Source organism: Oenanthe melanoleuca, chromosome 5 (assembly GCF_029582105.1).
Source record: "Oenanthe melanoleuca isolate GR-GAL-2019-014 chromosome 5, OMel1.0, whole genome shotgun sequence".
In the NCBI taxonomy this organism is placed as follows: Eukaryota; Metazoa; Chordata; class Aves; order Passeriformes; family Muscicapidae; genus Oenanthe; species Oenanthe melanoleuca.
Window position 1 is genome coordinate 11,471,513 of NC_079339.1, and position 12,664 is coordinate 11,484,176.

General features: G+C 40.7%; 1 protein-coding gene across 1 annotated transcript in view; it reads left to right on the forward strand.

The window, feature by feature from the left end:
* Positions 1-12,664, forward strand: part of TRIM66 (tripartite motif containing 66) — a 40,759-nt gene that overhangs the window by 8,102 nt on the left and 19,993 nt on the right. Inside the window, exons 2-9 of the mRNA XM_056492796.1 lie at positions 1,113-1,216; positions 4,177-4,324; positions 8,338-8,470; positions 8,655-8,771; positions 9,635-9,749; positions 10,495-10,641; positions 10,751-10,868; positions 11,759-12,558. Of these exons, the coding sequence (XP_056348771.1) occupies positions 1,113-1,216; positions 4,177-4,324; positions 8,338-8,470; positions 8,655-8,771; positions 9,635-9,749; positions 10,495-10,641; positions 10,751-10,868; positions 11,759-12,558 (1,682 nt within the window). The remainder of the gene's footprint in view (positions 1-1,112; positions 1,217-4,176; positions 4,325-8,337; positions 8,471-8,654; positions 8,772-9,634; positions 9,750-10,494; positions 10,642-10,750; positions 10,869-11,758; positions 12,559-12,664) is intronic.

Consider the following 12,664-nt stretch of genomic DNA (forward strand, 5'->3'; position numbering starts at 1 on the left):
CAAGAGTAATTGACAAGTTTAGGTTTAATTAACTCTCTGTGTGCAAAAATTATTTTAAGTTAAGGGAAAAAAGCACATTGAACAGTAGATTGTTGTCACTGATCTTGCTCTAAAACCTTGCTTTAGGTGAGTTTTAAACCAGTTAGCCAAAGAAAATACTGTTGTTAGTTATCATAAATTAATGACTTGGCAAGGTGAGCATAGCATGGACATTCTGTTCTTGACTGAAAAACTTGGATTAAAAAAAAAAGATACACCTTGATAAGGTGAAATAGGCTCACACACCACCACCCTCTTTCACATCCACAGTAGTTCCCAGGAATGTGGCCAGAAAAATGCAATGTCCTTTTACAAAAAAACCCAAACCAACACAGCCAAATACAGCAGAGCTCCTGGCCCAAGGGGTCAGGGAATGAAATACCAGAGGTGCAGAAATGCAGGAGCACAGTCACTGCTTGAGCTCTTGGTTCTCAGCCCAGGCAGACACTGAGGTTCACCCCAGCTGTGCTCAGTTATTGATGAGGGTGGAGCCAGGTCCTGCTGCTCACTTTGCTTTAGGGGAAATCATGTTTTGCCACCTCTGGGTTTGCTATAATAATTTTCCTTCTGAAGCTTTTTTTATCCTTTGTCTTTTTTTCTGACTTGTTGCTGCTGCCAGCAGCGTGTTGCTCCCCCATCACTTCACTTGGATTGCATCCTGCACTGTAAAACTGGAATTAAGGAGGGTGTGTTTTGTGCTTGGGTGGGGTAAAGCTGGCCCAGAACCACAGAGAATCTCAGAAAGCACAAGTAGATCTCTAACAAGGGGGTACAGTTTAAAGTGCAGCTGTTTAATCATCTCCAAGCCAGGTGAGATATCAATAAACACGGAAATAAGTCAGCTGAAATATGGTGTTTTTCTAGGAATTTTGTTGCTTTGTTTTTCTTTTCTATTTTTTGACCCAGGTCTAGCCACTGAGGGCTTGAAGGATGCCTCAGTTTCCTGGAACTGCCCATGTGATACAAGAAAGCCACAATACTGAAGTGTGGTTTATATTATTTCCTGGTTTGCACTGCTGGTGTGCATTGCTTTAATTGTGGTGGTTTTCTTTTTTTATTCTTTTTAAACTCAGGTATCCTTTCCTGCCCTGTGTGCAAACAGACCTGCTTTGCAAGGGATGTAGTTGAGAATTTCTTCCTCAAGGACTTTCCCAGTGGTGATTCAGCTATGGCAAAGGTAAGTGAAAGCCACTAAGTTGTGGCTTGTGGAAACACTGCCAGATGAGCCCTGAAAACAGAGCAAATCTCTTTTGAGCAACAGAGATTCTCTTCTAGTTTGCTTATGCAGTGCAGTAATTGCAGGGATGGACATGCTGCCTTCACAAATTTTAAAACTTTGGTTGAAGAATGAGTTTTACTCTCTGTATTTTAAATGGTCCATTAAAAATATTGATACTAATGTATCTGTGACAATCAGTATGTTAGGAAGGTTCTGAATGTCTTGGATTCCCTGTTGTCCTCTTTCTGCTCTCAGCTCCAAGTAAACAGCTGTGGAATTGTCAGGGTTAGAAGGGATCTTTGGAGATTGTCCATCCCAAGCTCCCTGCCAAGGCAGGGTCACAGGGCAGTGGCACAGGAACACATCAGGTGGGCTTGACTGTCTGCACAGAGGGAAATTCCAGGATCTCCCTGCAGCTGTCCCAGTGCCCTGACACCCTCAGTGTAAAGCTCTTCATGTTGAGGTGGAACTTCCCATTATTTAACCTCTGTGAAATACCCAGTGAACAGGCAGGACTGTTCTCACAGCTTTGTAGCTGTGAGTTTGGGTGGAGAAGAGGGACAGAGAAAGTTTGGTATTATTAAAAAGTAAAGAATGTGTAACCTAATCCACAGAGAGTTCTGGGGAAATAAAAAATAATTAAGGCAAGCAAACTGCATTGGCATCTCCAGGTGTACATTGCTTGCAGAATGCAACATAAATTGATCTAAACCAAGCAGGGGTGTATTCATATGCACTCTCCAAAGAGAAGAAGAAAATTCATAAGATACTGCTGGGTTTAAAATTCACTTATTATACTGGGACTTGTTAATTACTGTGCCTTGCATCGTTTACTTTTCAAGGAGAATTTGTGTAGAAAGGAAATCAAATGAGAATATCTAATGTCTTCAAAAGCTTTAGATTATTTTTTCAAACCACCCTTAAAAGAATATTTTTCTTCTCTGTAATCCCTCAGGAGTCCTAAGAGCAGTTCAGTAATGCAGATTTCTCACTGGAGCATAGGAGTACCCTAGAGCAACTTGTGAACCTTCATAGTTTTCATCTTCCTTTTTATTAAATCAAACCATGCAGCTTTGCTTTCTTGCTGTCTTTAACCACTACCATCACACCCCAAATTAAAGCATCCAAAGGAGAAGCAGCAGATCATCCACCTGAGACACTGAGGTGACACCATTGTCATAATTTTCCTTATGACAGGATGATCATGAGTGACAGAATGTGCTGCACACCAGCAGCAGCAGTTTCAGAAATACACAATTCAGAGTCTCTTGCCCAAAAGCCCATTTCCACATCATAAATAATGGAACTCTGGGAATGCTCTGCCACTTAAAAAGTGCTGTGAACACAGCAGAGTGTCAATATAAATCCAGTCAGACTGAGAGCTGAACTGGTACAGGTAAACCTGTGCTTCAGCAGTTTTGGCTCTGGCACAGAGGGCAGAGCATTCCTCAGCTTTTTCCTAAGCTGCACCTGGGTGGGTGCATTTTACACTAGTCACTTCTTTTTGTGTAACAACCTGTTTTCCACCAAATTAAATGTTCTTGCATTTTGATTATATAAGTTTTATTAAGCTATTTGGTTTAAATTATTGTGTGTACCTTTTGGAAAACTTTGGTGATAAGCACATGGCTAAAATAGCACATTGGCTTGCACAAACAATTCCCTCTCTAGACAATTAAACACATTTAGAACTTTGTTTTGTTGTCTTATTGCCCAGAATTGCCCAGTCTGTTTGAGAATGAATATTCAGATACTCTTGAGTAATAGTTTGATAAGAGACTTGTTGTGAAATGCAAGACCCATGGAAGGAAATGATAAAAATCAATTTTAGCAAAAATTTTTCTTCTTGTGCTGAAGTGAGTCAGAGCTTGACTCACTTGTGTCTCAGAATTTAGGTGGATATGGATGTTCCACTAGATGTTCAAGCTGTGATTTAAAACTGAGATAACCAGCCAAGCACTGCAATAGCTCTTCCTTCAGACTTTCTATTTCCTGAGCCAGCAAGAAGAGAAACCCTTCCCTTACACTCACCAGAACCTGCATCAGGGGTTGAGCTGAGCCCAGGCTGCTGTGTCCTTCTCTTCCTGTTTCCCATCCAATGGCTGGGATGCAACTATTTCAATTCACAACTGAGTTGAAGTTAAGCTGCTGCCCAGCAGAAAGGACACCACAGAAAGTGATTTTTGCCATCTATTCCTATTTGCTTGAGTAGCTGCAGTAGATATTTTGTAATCTTGCTTCAGTTTAATGAAGTGGTGGTAAATGCTCCTTTATGCTTTGATGATATATTTCCATCACTCTGCCCATTAGTCCCTGTTTGTGGCTGTGGTGAGTCCAATGCATAAGTATTGGGAGTTTTGGAACAAGGTGTGTTATGCCTAGAGCAGATCCTTTTCAAAAGAATTATCATTGTGGATGCCTTGGAATTACTCTTGAGTTCATTCTGGGTACCCAATGTTGAAATACACATTGAATACAGTTCATTGCCCCCCTAGTGACATGTCCAGGCAGCAGGGCCTATACAGCAAAAGGCATTCCCTAAATTGTTGAGTCAATAGAAAATACTTAATTAAGGTTTCCAGCTCTTCTCATGATCCTGTGCCTTGTGTTTCCAGTTCACCACATGTGATGCCAAGATATAAACTGAGCTCAACTCTTTAGAGGGTAGGAACTAAGTTTTTCATCATGTGGAGTCCCCACATTGTTTTCTAGATTGTCTCACCATTAGGATGTTTTATGTATTTTTCTGAATGTTACACAGTTAGAACCAGACTCTTAAAAGAACTTTTAAATTGTTTTAGTCTGAGGACAAAAAAGATATGAAGCCCACCAACCTGAATCATGCATAGTCTGTAAAAGAGGACAGTTTGTACAGCTGATTTGTTATGTGTGTGTGTAATTGCACTTTTTGTCCTTAGAGCTGCTCCATGTGCAAAGAGAAGAGACCTGCCCACAGCCTCTGCACAAGATGCAATAAGTGGCTGTGCAGCTCCTGTACAGAGGAGCACAGACATGGCAAGGAGCCTGGAGAACTCTTCCTGCCTGTGTCCCTGAAAGGCTGCACAGGTACTGGATGTTCCTTTTTACCTCACCAGTGATTCACTGCAAAGGGAGCAGAGGGGTATCTGAGAGCCAACAAGAGATTCTGGGATTTTTCTCCACCTTTAGGGCCATTGCCACAATCAGCATTCCACACTATTGGAAAAAAGCTTGGATATTTGTGTTTCACAGATGGGATCTTCTCCACATGCCTTTCCAATCTGTGGAGTGATGGGACAGGGTTGGGAGGGCTGCAACAGCAGCAAGCCTTGCCATTTTGGTGTTTCTGTCCCAGTTTGGGTAATTTCACTGAGGAAACCATGACCAAGGAATTCCAGTGCATGTGGGTAAGGTGTGAGGGATTCAGACAGCAAAAGGCTGTGCTCACTACAGGATATTCCTTTCCAAAGCCTGGAGTGAGAAATGCCTCCTGAGTGGATATGAGCAAGCACAAATTAAGCCCACTGGCAAATGTGTCTCATCCCTATACAATGATCTACAGAAAGTATTACCATCTCCAATTATTACTCATTATTTTCTTTACTTGTGTGTCAGAAGTCTGCTGCAGAGTATGCTAACCTAAGCTTAAATAAGCAATTTTTAACTAAAAATAAGAATTCGTGCTGTATGCTTATTCTTTTGCATCAGGAAGATGAAGGACAAAAAAAGGAGTAAAAATAGCCCACTGATTATACTTTTTATTTTTTTCCTTTAGGATTTTTCTTGTAGAAGCCTTTACTTGCCATAGATGGAGTTTAAGTACTGGGTAGTCTTCTCAGAGATTGAGGCACTTGAGACAAAATATGCCATTGCCAAAGAGTGTGTAAACAAAAGAAGTCCATAAGAATGGTTATAATAAAAAAAGACAAATTGCATTTAAATGTTTTTGGGTTTTTCTAGAGAATAATATAAGCTGAAGTCCCCCAGTCTCCCCTCAAATGTCCTGATTTGATGGACAATATTTTTCTTCTCAAGTTGATGACAAGATAAGGGCTGTGGTTTTGAGGCTCCAACTGTTCATAATTTCATGTCACTTTAGCTAACATTGCCAGCTCTTATTGCTGGCAAATACTGCTAAGAAATTATATGTGTGGGTTAGCTGTGGCTTTGTGTGTGCTATAGAAATAAAAAGATACAGACACATAAAAACCTGAGAGAGAATTTTAGTTTAGTCCCAAATTCCAAAACATGAAGAAGGAGCTTGGTAGTTCATATATAGACTAGTTAATATAGAAATTATTTGGAATGTAATTTGTGATTTTGTATTATTATTTTTGTTATTATGCATATTTTATCTATCTATGAGAGATGTCCCATCAGAACAGTTCAAAGAAAGCAAATATTAGGATATACTAGAGCTCAGACTGTTGTTTGTTTGTTTTTCTTCTGGAAATAAACACCCACCATCATCAGTGTGTGCAGGGTGTTCTTTGTAAGCCCTTGGAGTTATTAAGAGATCTTGCACTTTTAAACTGTTAAACTGCTTTTAAATTGTTCTATCTTTTGCCATTTTCCTTGTCAGGGCTGACCTTCTTTTGTCACTGTTAGATTCCTTGGGTCAGAAATGAAGTAAGGTAGCAAAATACCCTCACCAAACACATTAAATCCTTCCTATTTCTATTAATTTTAATAAACTATTTCTTGAGCACCAGAGCTAGAGGAGTCTGGCTCCCCTGGCAAACCTTCCTGCTTTCCTGTTGTGCTCTGTCAAGGTAGAGCATGTGCCTGTAAAACCAAGATCTGAGTCATTGTGAATTATTCAAGTGGAGGCAGAACTCTTATTAGCTGAAATTGCTTTTCCAAAGTTGACATCAACTGGTCAGAGGGGCAGAGATTTAAAACTTTCTGTTAATTATTCAAGAGATCCACCTGAGATGAAAAAAAATAAAAAATCTAGGCTGTAGAAAATGGTGACTCAAATGATGAATTATCAGAATTTAGGGCAGCTGAGCTTTCTCTGGTCACCAAGGGAGGTTCTTTTTAAGAAGCTGAAATGGGTAGTTGTGGTTAGATATTTGCTTCTAGGGAAAAAAAAATAAAGGTTGTGTCCTTGTTTAGTACCTGATTTCTAAGTATTAAACTTATTTCAAAACTGAAAAGTGTTGGCTCTGAGCTGAGTGAAAAGTAGGTCAAGAATACCATGGCTCAGTGGCAGCTCTCACTGATCTGTCAATTGAGTCAGGGGATTACTGAGGCTGTGGGTCTGTGTTGCAATTAGATAATACTGATTTTATTCCTAGTTTGCATTTGAAACCTGCTTGTCTCTTAAATCTGACATGCTGTTCAAAAACCCCAAAGAATTCTCTGGGATGATTGCAATCATCCAAAGGCTAAAGAACCCTTCAGAGAGAGAACAAGGGGGAAATAGTTTTATAGGATTGTGACTCCATGATACATGGACCTTAAAAACCACATCTTATTATCAGTTTGAGTTTAATATGAAACTTAATCTTGAGTTTACAGAAAAACATGTATGCTCTGCAGATACTGAACACTTTGGAAGGCTTTTCCAGCCCATAAACCTTCAGAGAGTTATTCTGATTTATTTTTTTATTTTTCCTTTGAAGATGTAAAACCTGATCATATATGGGATGATCTTTTCAGACCTCTTTGGATATATATTGGTTGTACAACCTTGTTGTTTGCCTGTCAGCTGCAGGTTTTAATACAAAAGTACATATTTGCAATATTATCAGGAAAAAAAAAAAAATTGCTGTCAAGGTGAATTCAGTTTGATCCTTTCTAGTAAAAAATATTGGAGTGGGTTAAAAAACCCTGATCTAATTTCCTCATTTATTAATGCTGTCTATTAGCATTTGATTCAATAATGACATAAACTTATAAACTTCCCTGAAGAATAAAGCTTGATACTGCAGTAAATAATTCTTAACAATGTAAACCATGTGAGGCTGTTACATAAACTTGGCCCAATCTGTCACAAATTATCTTCTTGCACATTGTTAAGAAGGTGGAATGGAAGTCAATTGAATGGGAGGAAATAAATCAATCTCCTCAGAATTATTTAGAGTAGATAGCAATCTAAAAGCTGGACAACTTGACATGTGCTTTTTAGAGAGTGGCATGGATTTTCTCTATATTTGCATTGCCTTCATTTTGCTATGCATGAGAGCAGGTTGGATTTTTAAAAAATGTGTGGATAAGTAAGAGGTTTGGTGTGGGAAAATGGAAACATTTATTTTTATTTCATATGAGCAGATAATGATGTATAAATTATTAATGCCTCTATGTAATTTAAAGTTTTTATCAAAATGTGTTATCTAAGAATGATTGTTTAATTTAATTTCTCACGTGTTGGTAAAAAATAATGGGATAGTGTCTTTGTTGGAGTACTGTGAGGAAGTTATCAGATTTTCCTTTGGTGGTAGAGGGTTGGCTTTGCCATGGTTTACATTTGTCTTTTTCTGGCATCTTTTGTTGACAATATTCCTTCTTTCTTAAACAATGCCACCATTCAGAAAAAAAGGCAGGAATTGATTGTACAGAAATAATGCTTCCACTTTTCATGCCCACTGCCCATCCTTACTCTGTATCACATCACTCTTCAGAAAATCCTTTTCAGGACAGATTTTAGGGCCTTTAGCCCCAGATGCTGAAGTTTATGAACTGCATTGCAACAAACACAAATTTGGAAAACAATTGCTCGTGTGACTTTTTAAGAACAAAGGATTTCCTTGCTTCCACTGTGACTGCAAATTTATTTACTATATTTACTATTCTGCATTTTGCAATAGTGGTTTACCAGAGCAAGGCATTTAAAGCTCCAAATCATGATACTTTAAACTCAGGAGAGTTTAGAGGATGGTATGATTGGTTTTGATGGCTTGTTCCTGAGTTCCTCTGGAGTGCTCAGTTTGTAGGATGTGTAAGGAAAAAATACAAACTGATGGTTCCAGGTTAAAAAATGTGCCCTTAAAATTGTCATTGAGACTTCCCAAGAAATCCAAGAGTTCCCAAGAGTCTGGCTGCTCTTTTTCTGAGCTCTGCTCCTTGTCAATGACCCTTTGCTTTGCACTCCCCAGCAGCTGGAGACGAAGCAAGGGAGTTGTCCTTGTTCTGTGTGGTGCACCCCCAGGAGGCACTGAAGGTGTTTTGTGAGACCTGTGACACCCTGACCTGCCACAGCTGCCTGCTGGCAGAGCACAAGGAGCACAGGTACCTCATCCTCAGCAGCAGTTTATCCTTTCCACCCATGTTCTCCATCTGGAGCTGAATTTAAAGGCACAGCAAACTCAGCTCTGCTGTCTCTCCCACTGCTCTCACAGAAACCCTCCCTGCTCTCTCCTGTTCTCCCATGGACATGGAAAACAGGGGCTGAGCATCTCCCCTTCTCCCACAGGTTCAGGCACCTTGAGGAAGCTCTGCAAAACCAGAGAATTATCCTGGAGAATGTCATAACTAAGGTGGAGGAGAAAAAAAATGGGATTCAGGTTTCAGCCAAACAGATCGAAGACAGGTAATTGCTATGTTGGTTTTTTTTTTTTCAAGAAAGAAGGTGATAAAAATAACATTTTCACTAAATGTCAGTTAACAGAATTAAAGGCAACTACTATTTTTTTTTTGTAGTGTAGAAAAGAATGGGAAGATTAAAAATATAAATTCATGTTTAAGTGGTACTGACAAGTCATGGCACTGTAATACATTATTCCATACTCTTTGTAAGACATGTGACAGCTGACTTCAAAGTTAAGATTTCTTTGTATAATCTGTTTCTCAACTAGAATTTGACAATATTACAAATAAGAATAACATTTAAGATACCTTCTTTCTTCAAGAAACCTCAAAACAAGGTGCAATTTCAGTCAAGGTGAATATAAAAATGAAAATATTTAATTATTTGAACTGCATTTCAGCTTCTGATTATGCATTTAGTAGCTGTTGGATCCCTCTTCTGCATTAATAAAACCATTTCAAGAGTACAAATCTATTTATGCTGTTTATAATGTAGTATAAACTGGAAGTTTTGGATGTATTATGGATGTATTTGTTGAAAAAGACCTAAAGACTGTTCTTGTCATGATGTTTGAGAGAATCTATCCAGAGAGGGGTGGTCAGGGTTCAGAGAAGTGGGAGAGAACTGATGGGAAATGACACAACTTTCACTGCAGTTCTGTCAGTAGACAGATCAGTTCTTGTAGCAAATAGCTGCTGAGCAATTTGCATTATATTTGAATTTAATTTTTAAATTTTTATTTAATTTTTTATTTTTTTATTTTATTTTAAATTTTATTTTTTATATTTTATTTTTATATTATATTTTATATGGAAATAAATGACCACAGCTGGCTCATCCAGGGAATATGTACCTCTTACCCATAGGCTGCTTGAAGTCAAACATCTGTACAAAAAGGTGGAAAACCAAATTAAAATGGCCAAGATGATTCTGATGAATGAAATTGATAAACGAACAAATATCCTCCTTGAACAACTGGAAGTAAGTAAGGCTGGTTTATTTGATACCTTGGGAAATCAAAGCAAATTAAATTTAATCCCAGTGCCAGTAGAAAGAATATAGACTGTGGGAGCTATTGTCCCATTCCTTATATTTTCAAATATTTGGGTTCTTTCTGCAAACTTTTATGTGGAATGAACATCTGACAAAGATTTGGGGCAAAGTGGCAAAATATTTCCTTATCATGAGTTAACCCCAGTTTCTAATGCATTTACAGAGAATATGTGTGCACCTTTTGAGAAAACAAACCAGTTTCTGATTTTAGTGTTTAATTTGTAGGAGCCCACTAGCAGCACAATTAATACCCTGTTTCAGAAGTGATTCTTTGGTCTAATTTCTGTAACAGAACTTTTGAGTTTTGGCTCTTCAGTTTTTGGATGTCCAGTTGAGGTATATAAGATTTCATTTTGAAAAGTGCTGAGTAGAAAAATTGCTGATCAGAATTTCCAGACAAGAAAGTGGTCCAGGTGTGAATTTTATCCAACTTTTACAACTTTCTTGGGTTATGTTATTTTGTTAAACCAAGGCCAGGAGGATGCAGATTGCTCCTGGAGAAGTCATTGCTCTTCCTGAATTCAGACTTTTCTTCTGGGTTGGATTTGCTTCCTTTCTGTGGTCAGTGGTTTAAAGAGACTGTGAAGAACAATATTGCATAATGCATTGATTGCATCTGCTGTGTGTGTCTGAAGAATGACAGCCCTTTTCTCCTGGTTCATGTTGTCTGCAGAAGATCACCAGTGAGAGGAAGCAGAGGCTGGAGCAGCAGCTGCAAGGTGTTGTGGTTTTAGGCAGGCAGGTGGAACACGTCCAGAACTTCATCAGCTGGGCTGTGTGCAGCAAAAAAACCATCCCATTCCTCTTCAGTAAGGAGCTGGTAAGAGCAATGCTTGCTGTGCAGTCATTTTTTAAGGATTTGGTGTTGCTCCAATAGAATTCATGCCCTTAGAATGGTGAGTAAATTCACTGTCCTTTAATGTCCCCAGATTGTGTTTCAGATCCAGCGCTTGCTGGAGACAAACTGCAACACAGACACGGGCCCTCCTCTGAAGATCAGGTTCACTTGGGATCCCTCCTACTGGACTAAGCAACTCTCCAATTTGGGTAAGAAAATTATAATAGGCAAATGCCCAGAGCTAGGCTAGACAGATGTAGACAATACATATTTTGACATCCAGTGTTGAAACTCTTGCTATGTTCTGAAGAAAAGTGAGTGTGGCTGAACCTTCCTGCTTTTCTCTGCATCTATATCCATTCACCAAAAGACCATTGAGATGTCTGCTGCTTTCACTCTCTTAGTGGCCAAATGAGCTGAGCAGGTTGAGACACTTGTAGTTGATAGGCACAAAGATGGCTTTGAGACTGACTGTGCAATAATTACAGTGCAACCTGTATAACAGATGTCCACACTGGGACTTTGTTTCCCAGATTTTCCAACTGCAATGGGTTTTTACTGCAAATTCAGCTCAGTGGGCTGATCACTGATACAAAAGGCCAGTTCTCTTCCCATTTTAAGGTATTAAAACCTGAGAGGGGTAAAACACTATCAAAAGTGTTGTAGGGAGTAATCTCTTGATGAAAAGCATGCACAAGATTATTTCATAAGTCATTTCTATTTCCAGCTTTTATCAGTCTCACCTACATAACATTAATCTCTTTTATTTTTGTCACTTGCCCCCTGGAAGCTGTCTTTTGTCCCTGTGCTTACAGAGGAGAAGATAAGCTCATACTTCAGTAAAAAAAATGAAAGTGCAAGCCATATCCATCAGTTAAGATAAAATAAGGTCAATTTTTCAAAGTGTTTGCTGGGTAATCCAACTGTGAGTTCGGCTGACATCAGTGGGAGTTTGGTGTGAATTGAAAGAACTGGATAACTATTGGAAAAATTGTCTTGAACATATGTTGGCAGACTGTTTGGATCCTTGTGTACAATTTTTACTGTGTGACTTTTCAAGACCGTGGCGGGGAGTAAACTTGCTGGTTTTTTTTCCCAGGGGGTTTCACAATGGAAGGACACGTTTCTCACCCAGATGTGCTGCTCTGCGGGAGCACCCAAGGGCTGCAGCCCTCTCTGTTCCAGGGGCAGCCCTGCCCAGCCCCACATCTGGAGAGCAGCCAGCCGCACCAGTTCCCTCCGGCGCTGCCCTGCTCCGCGCCGCCGCGCTGCTCCCACTGCCTCAGCATCCCTCACCCGGCCACAGCCCAGCCTGCCTACCGAGACATCCACCACCACAGCTTCCACCAGCCTCCTGCCCTTCACCAGCAGCACTTCCCCCCGCAGTACAGCCTGCAGCAGCAGGACAGGGACCCCCGGGCTGTCCCCCAGCCCGCCAAGGTGCCGGAGCCGCAGCCGCGCTCGGAGCCGGAGAGGCTGGGAAAGCCATTCCCGCCCCAGCAGCTGCAGCAGGGCTGTGCTGCTGGGCCCCACGAGGCTCAGCAGGCTCACAGCATCCTCCCCCAGGCTGCCCTGCAGGCAGCAGCTGTGGGGGTGCAGCTGGGCCCCCCGCAGAAGGTGAAATCCGGCCGTGCGCCGCCGGCATCGCCCCAGCCCGGGCGCGACGAGAGCGCCCACAAACAGGTGATCCAGCAGAGCCTGGACCTCATGCACCACCAGCTGGAGCTGGAGGAGATGAAGAAGGATCTGGAGCTTCTCCTGCAGGCCCAGGGACAGCCCAGCCTGCAGCTGAACCAAGCCAAGGCGCCCCAGCACGTTCAGCAGACTATAGTTGGTCAGATCAACTACATAGTGAGGCAGCCAGCCCCAGCACAGCAGCCTGTCCCAGAGGAGGCACAGGTATGTTCTCTGAGTAACCTCCTACTGCATTTAGTCAGTGTCAGTCCAGAAATTGGACACACCTTTCAGGTTTTGTGTATTTCTCTGAACTTTCTGTTGGCATCTT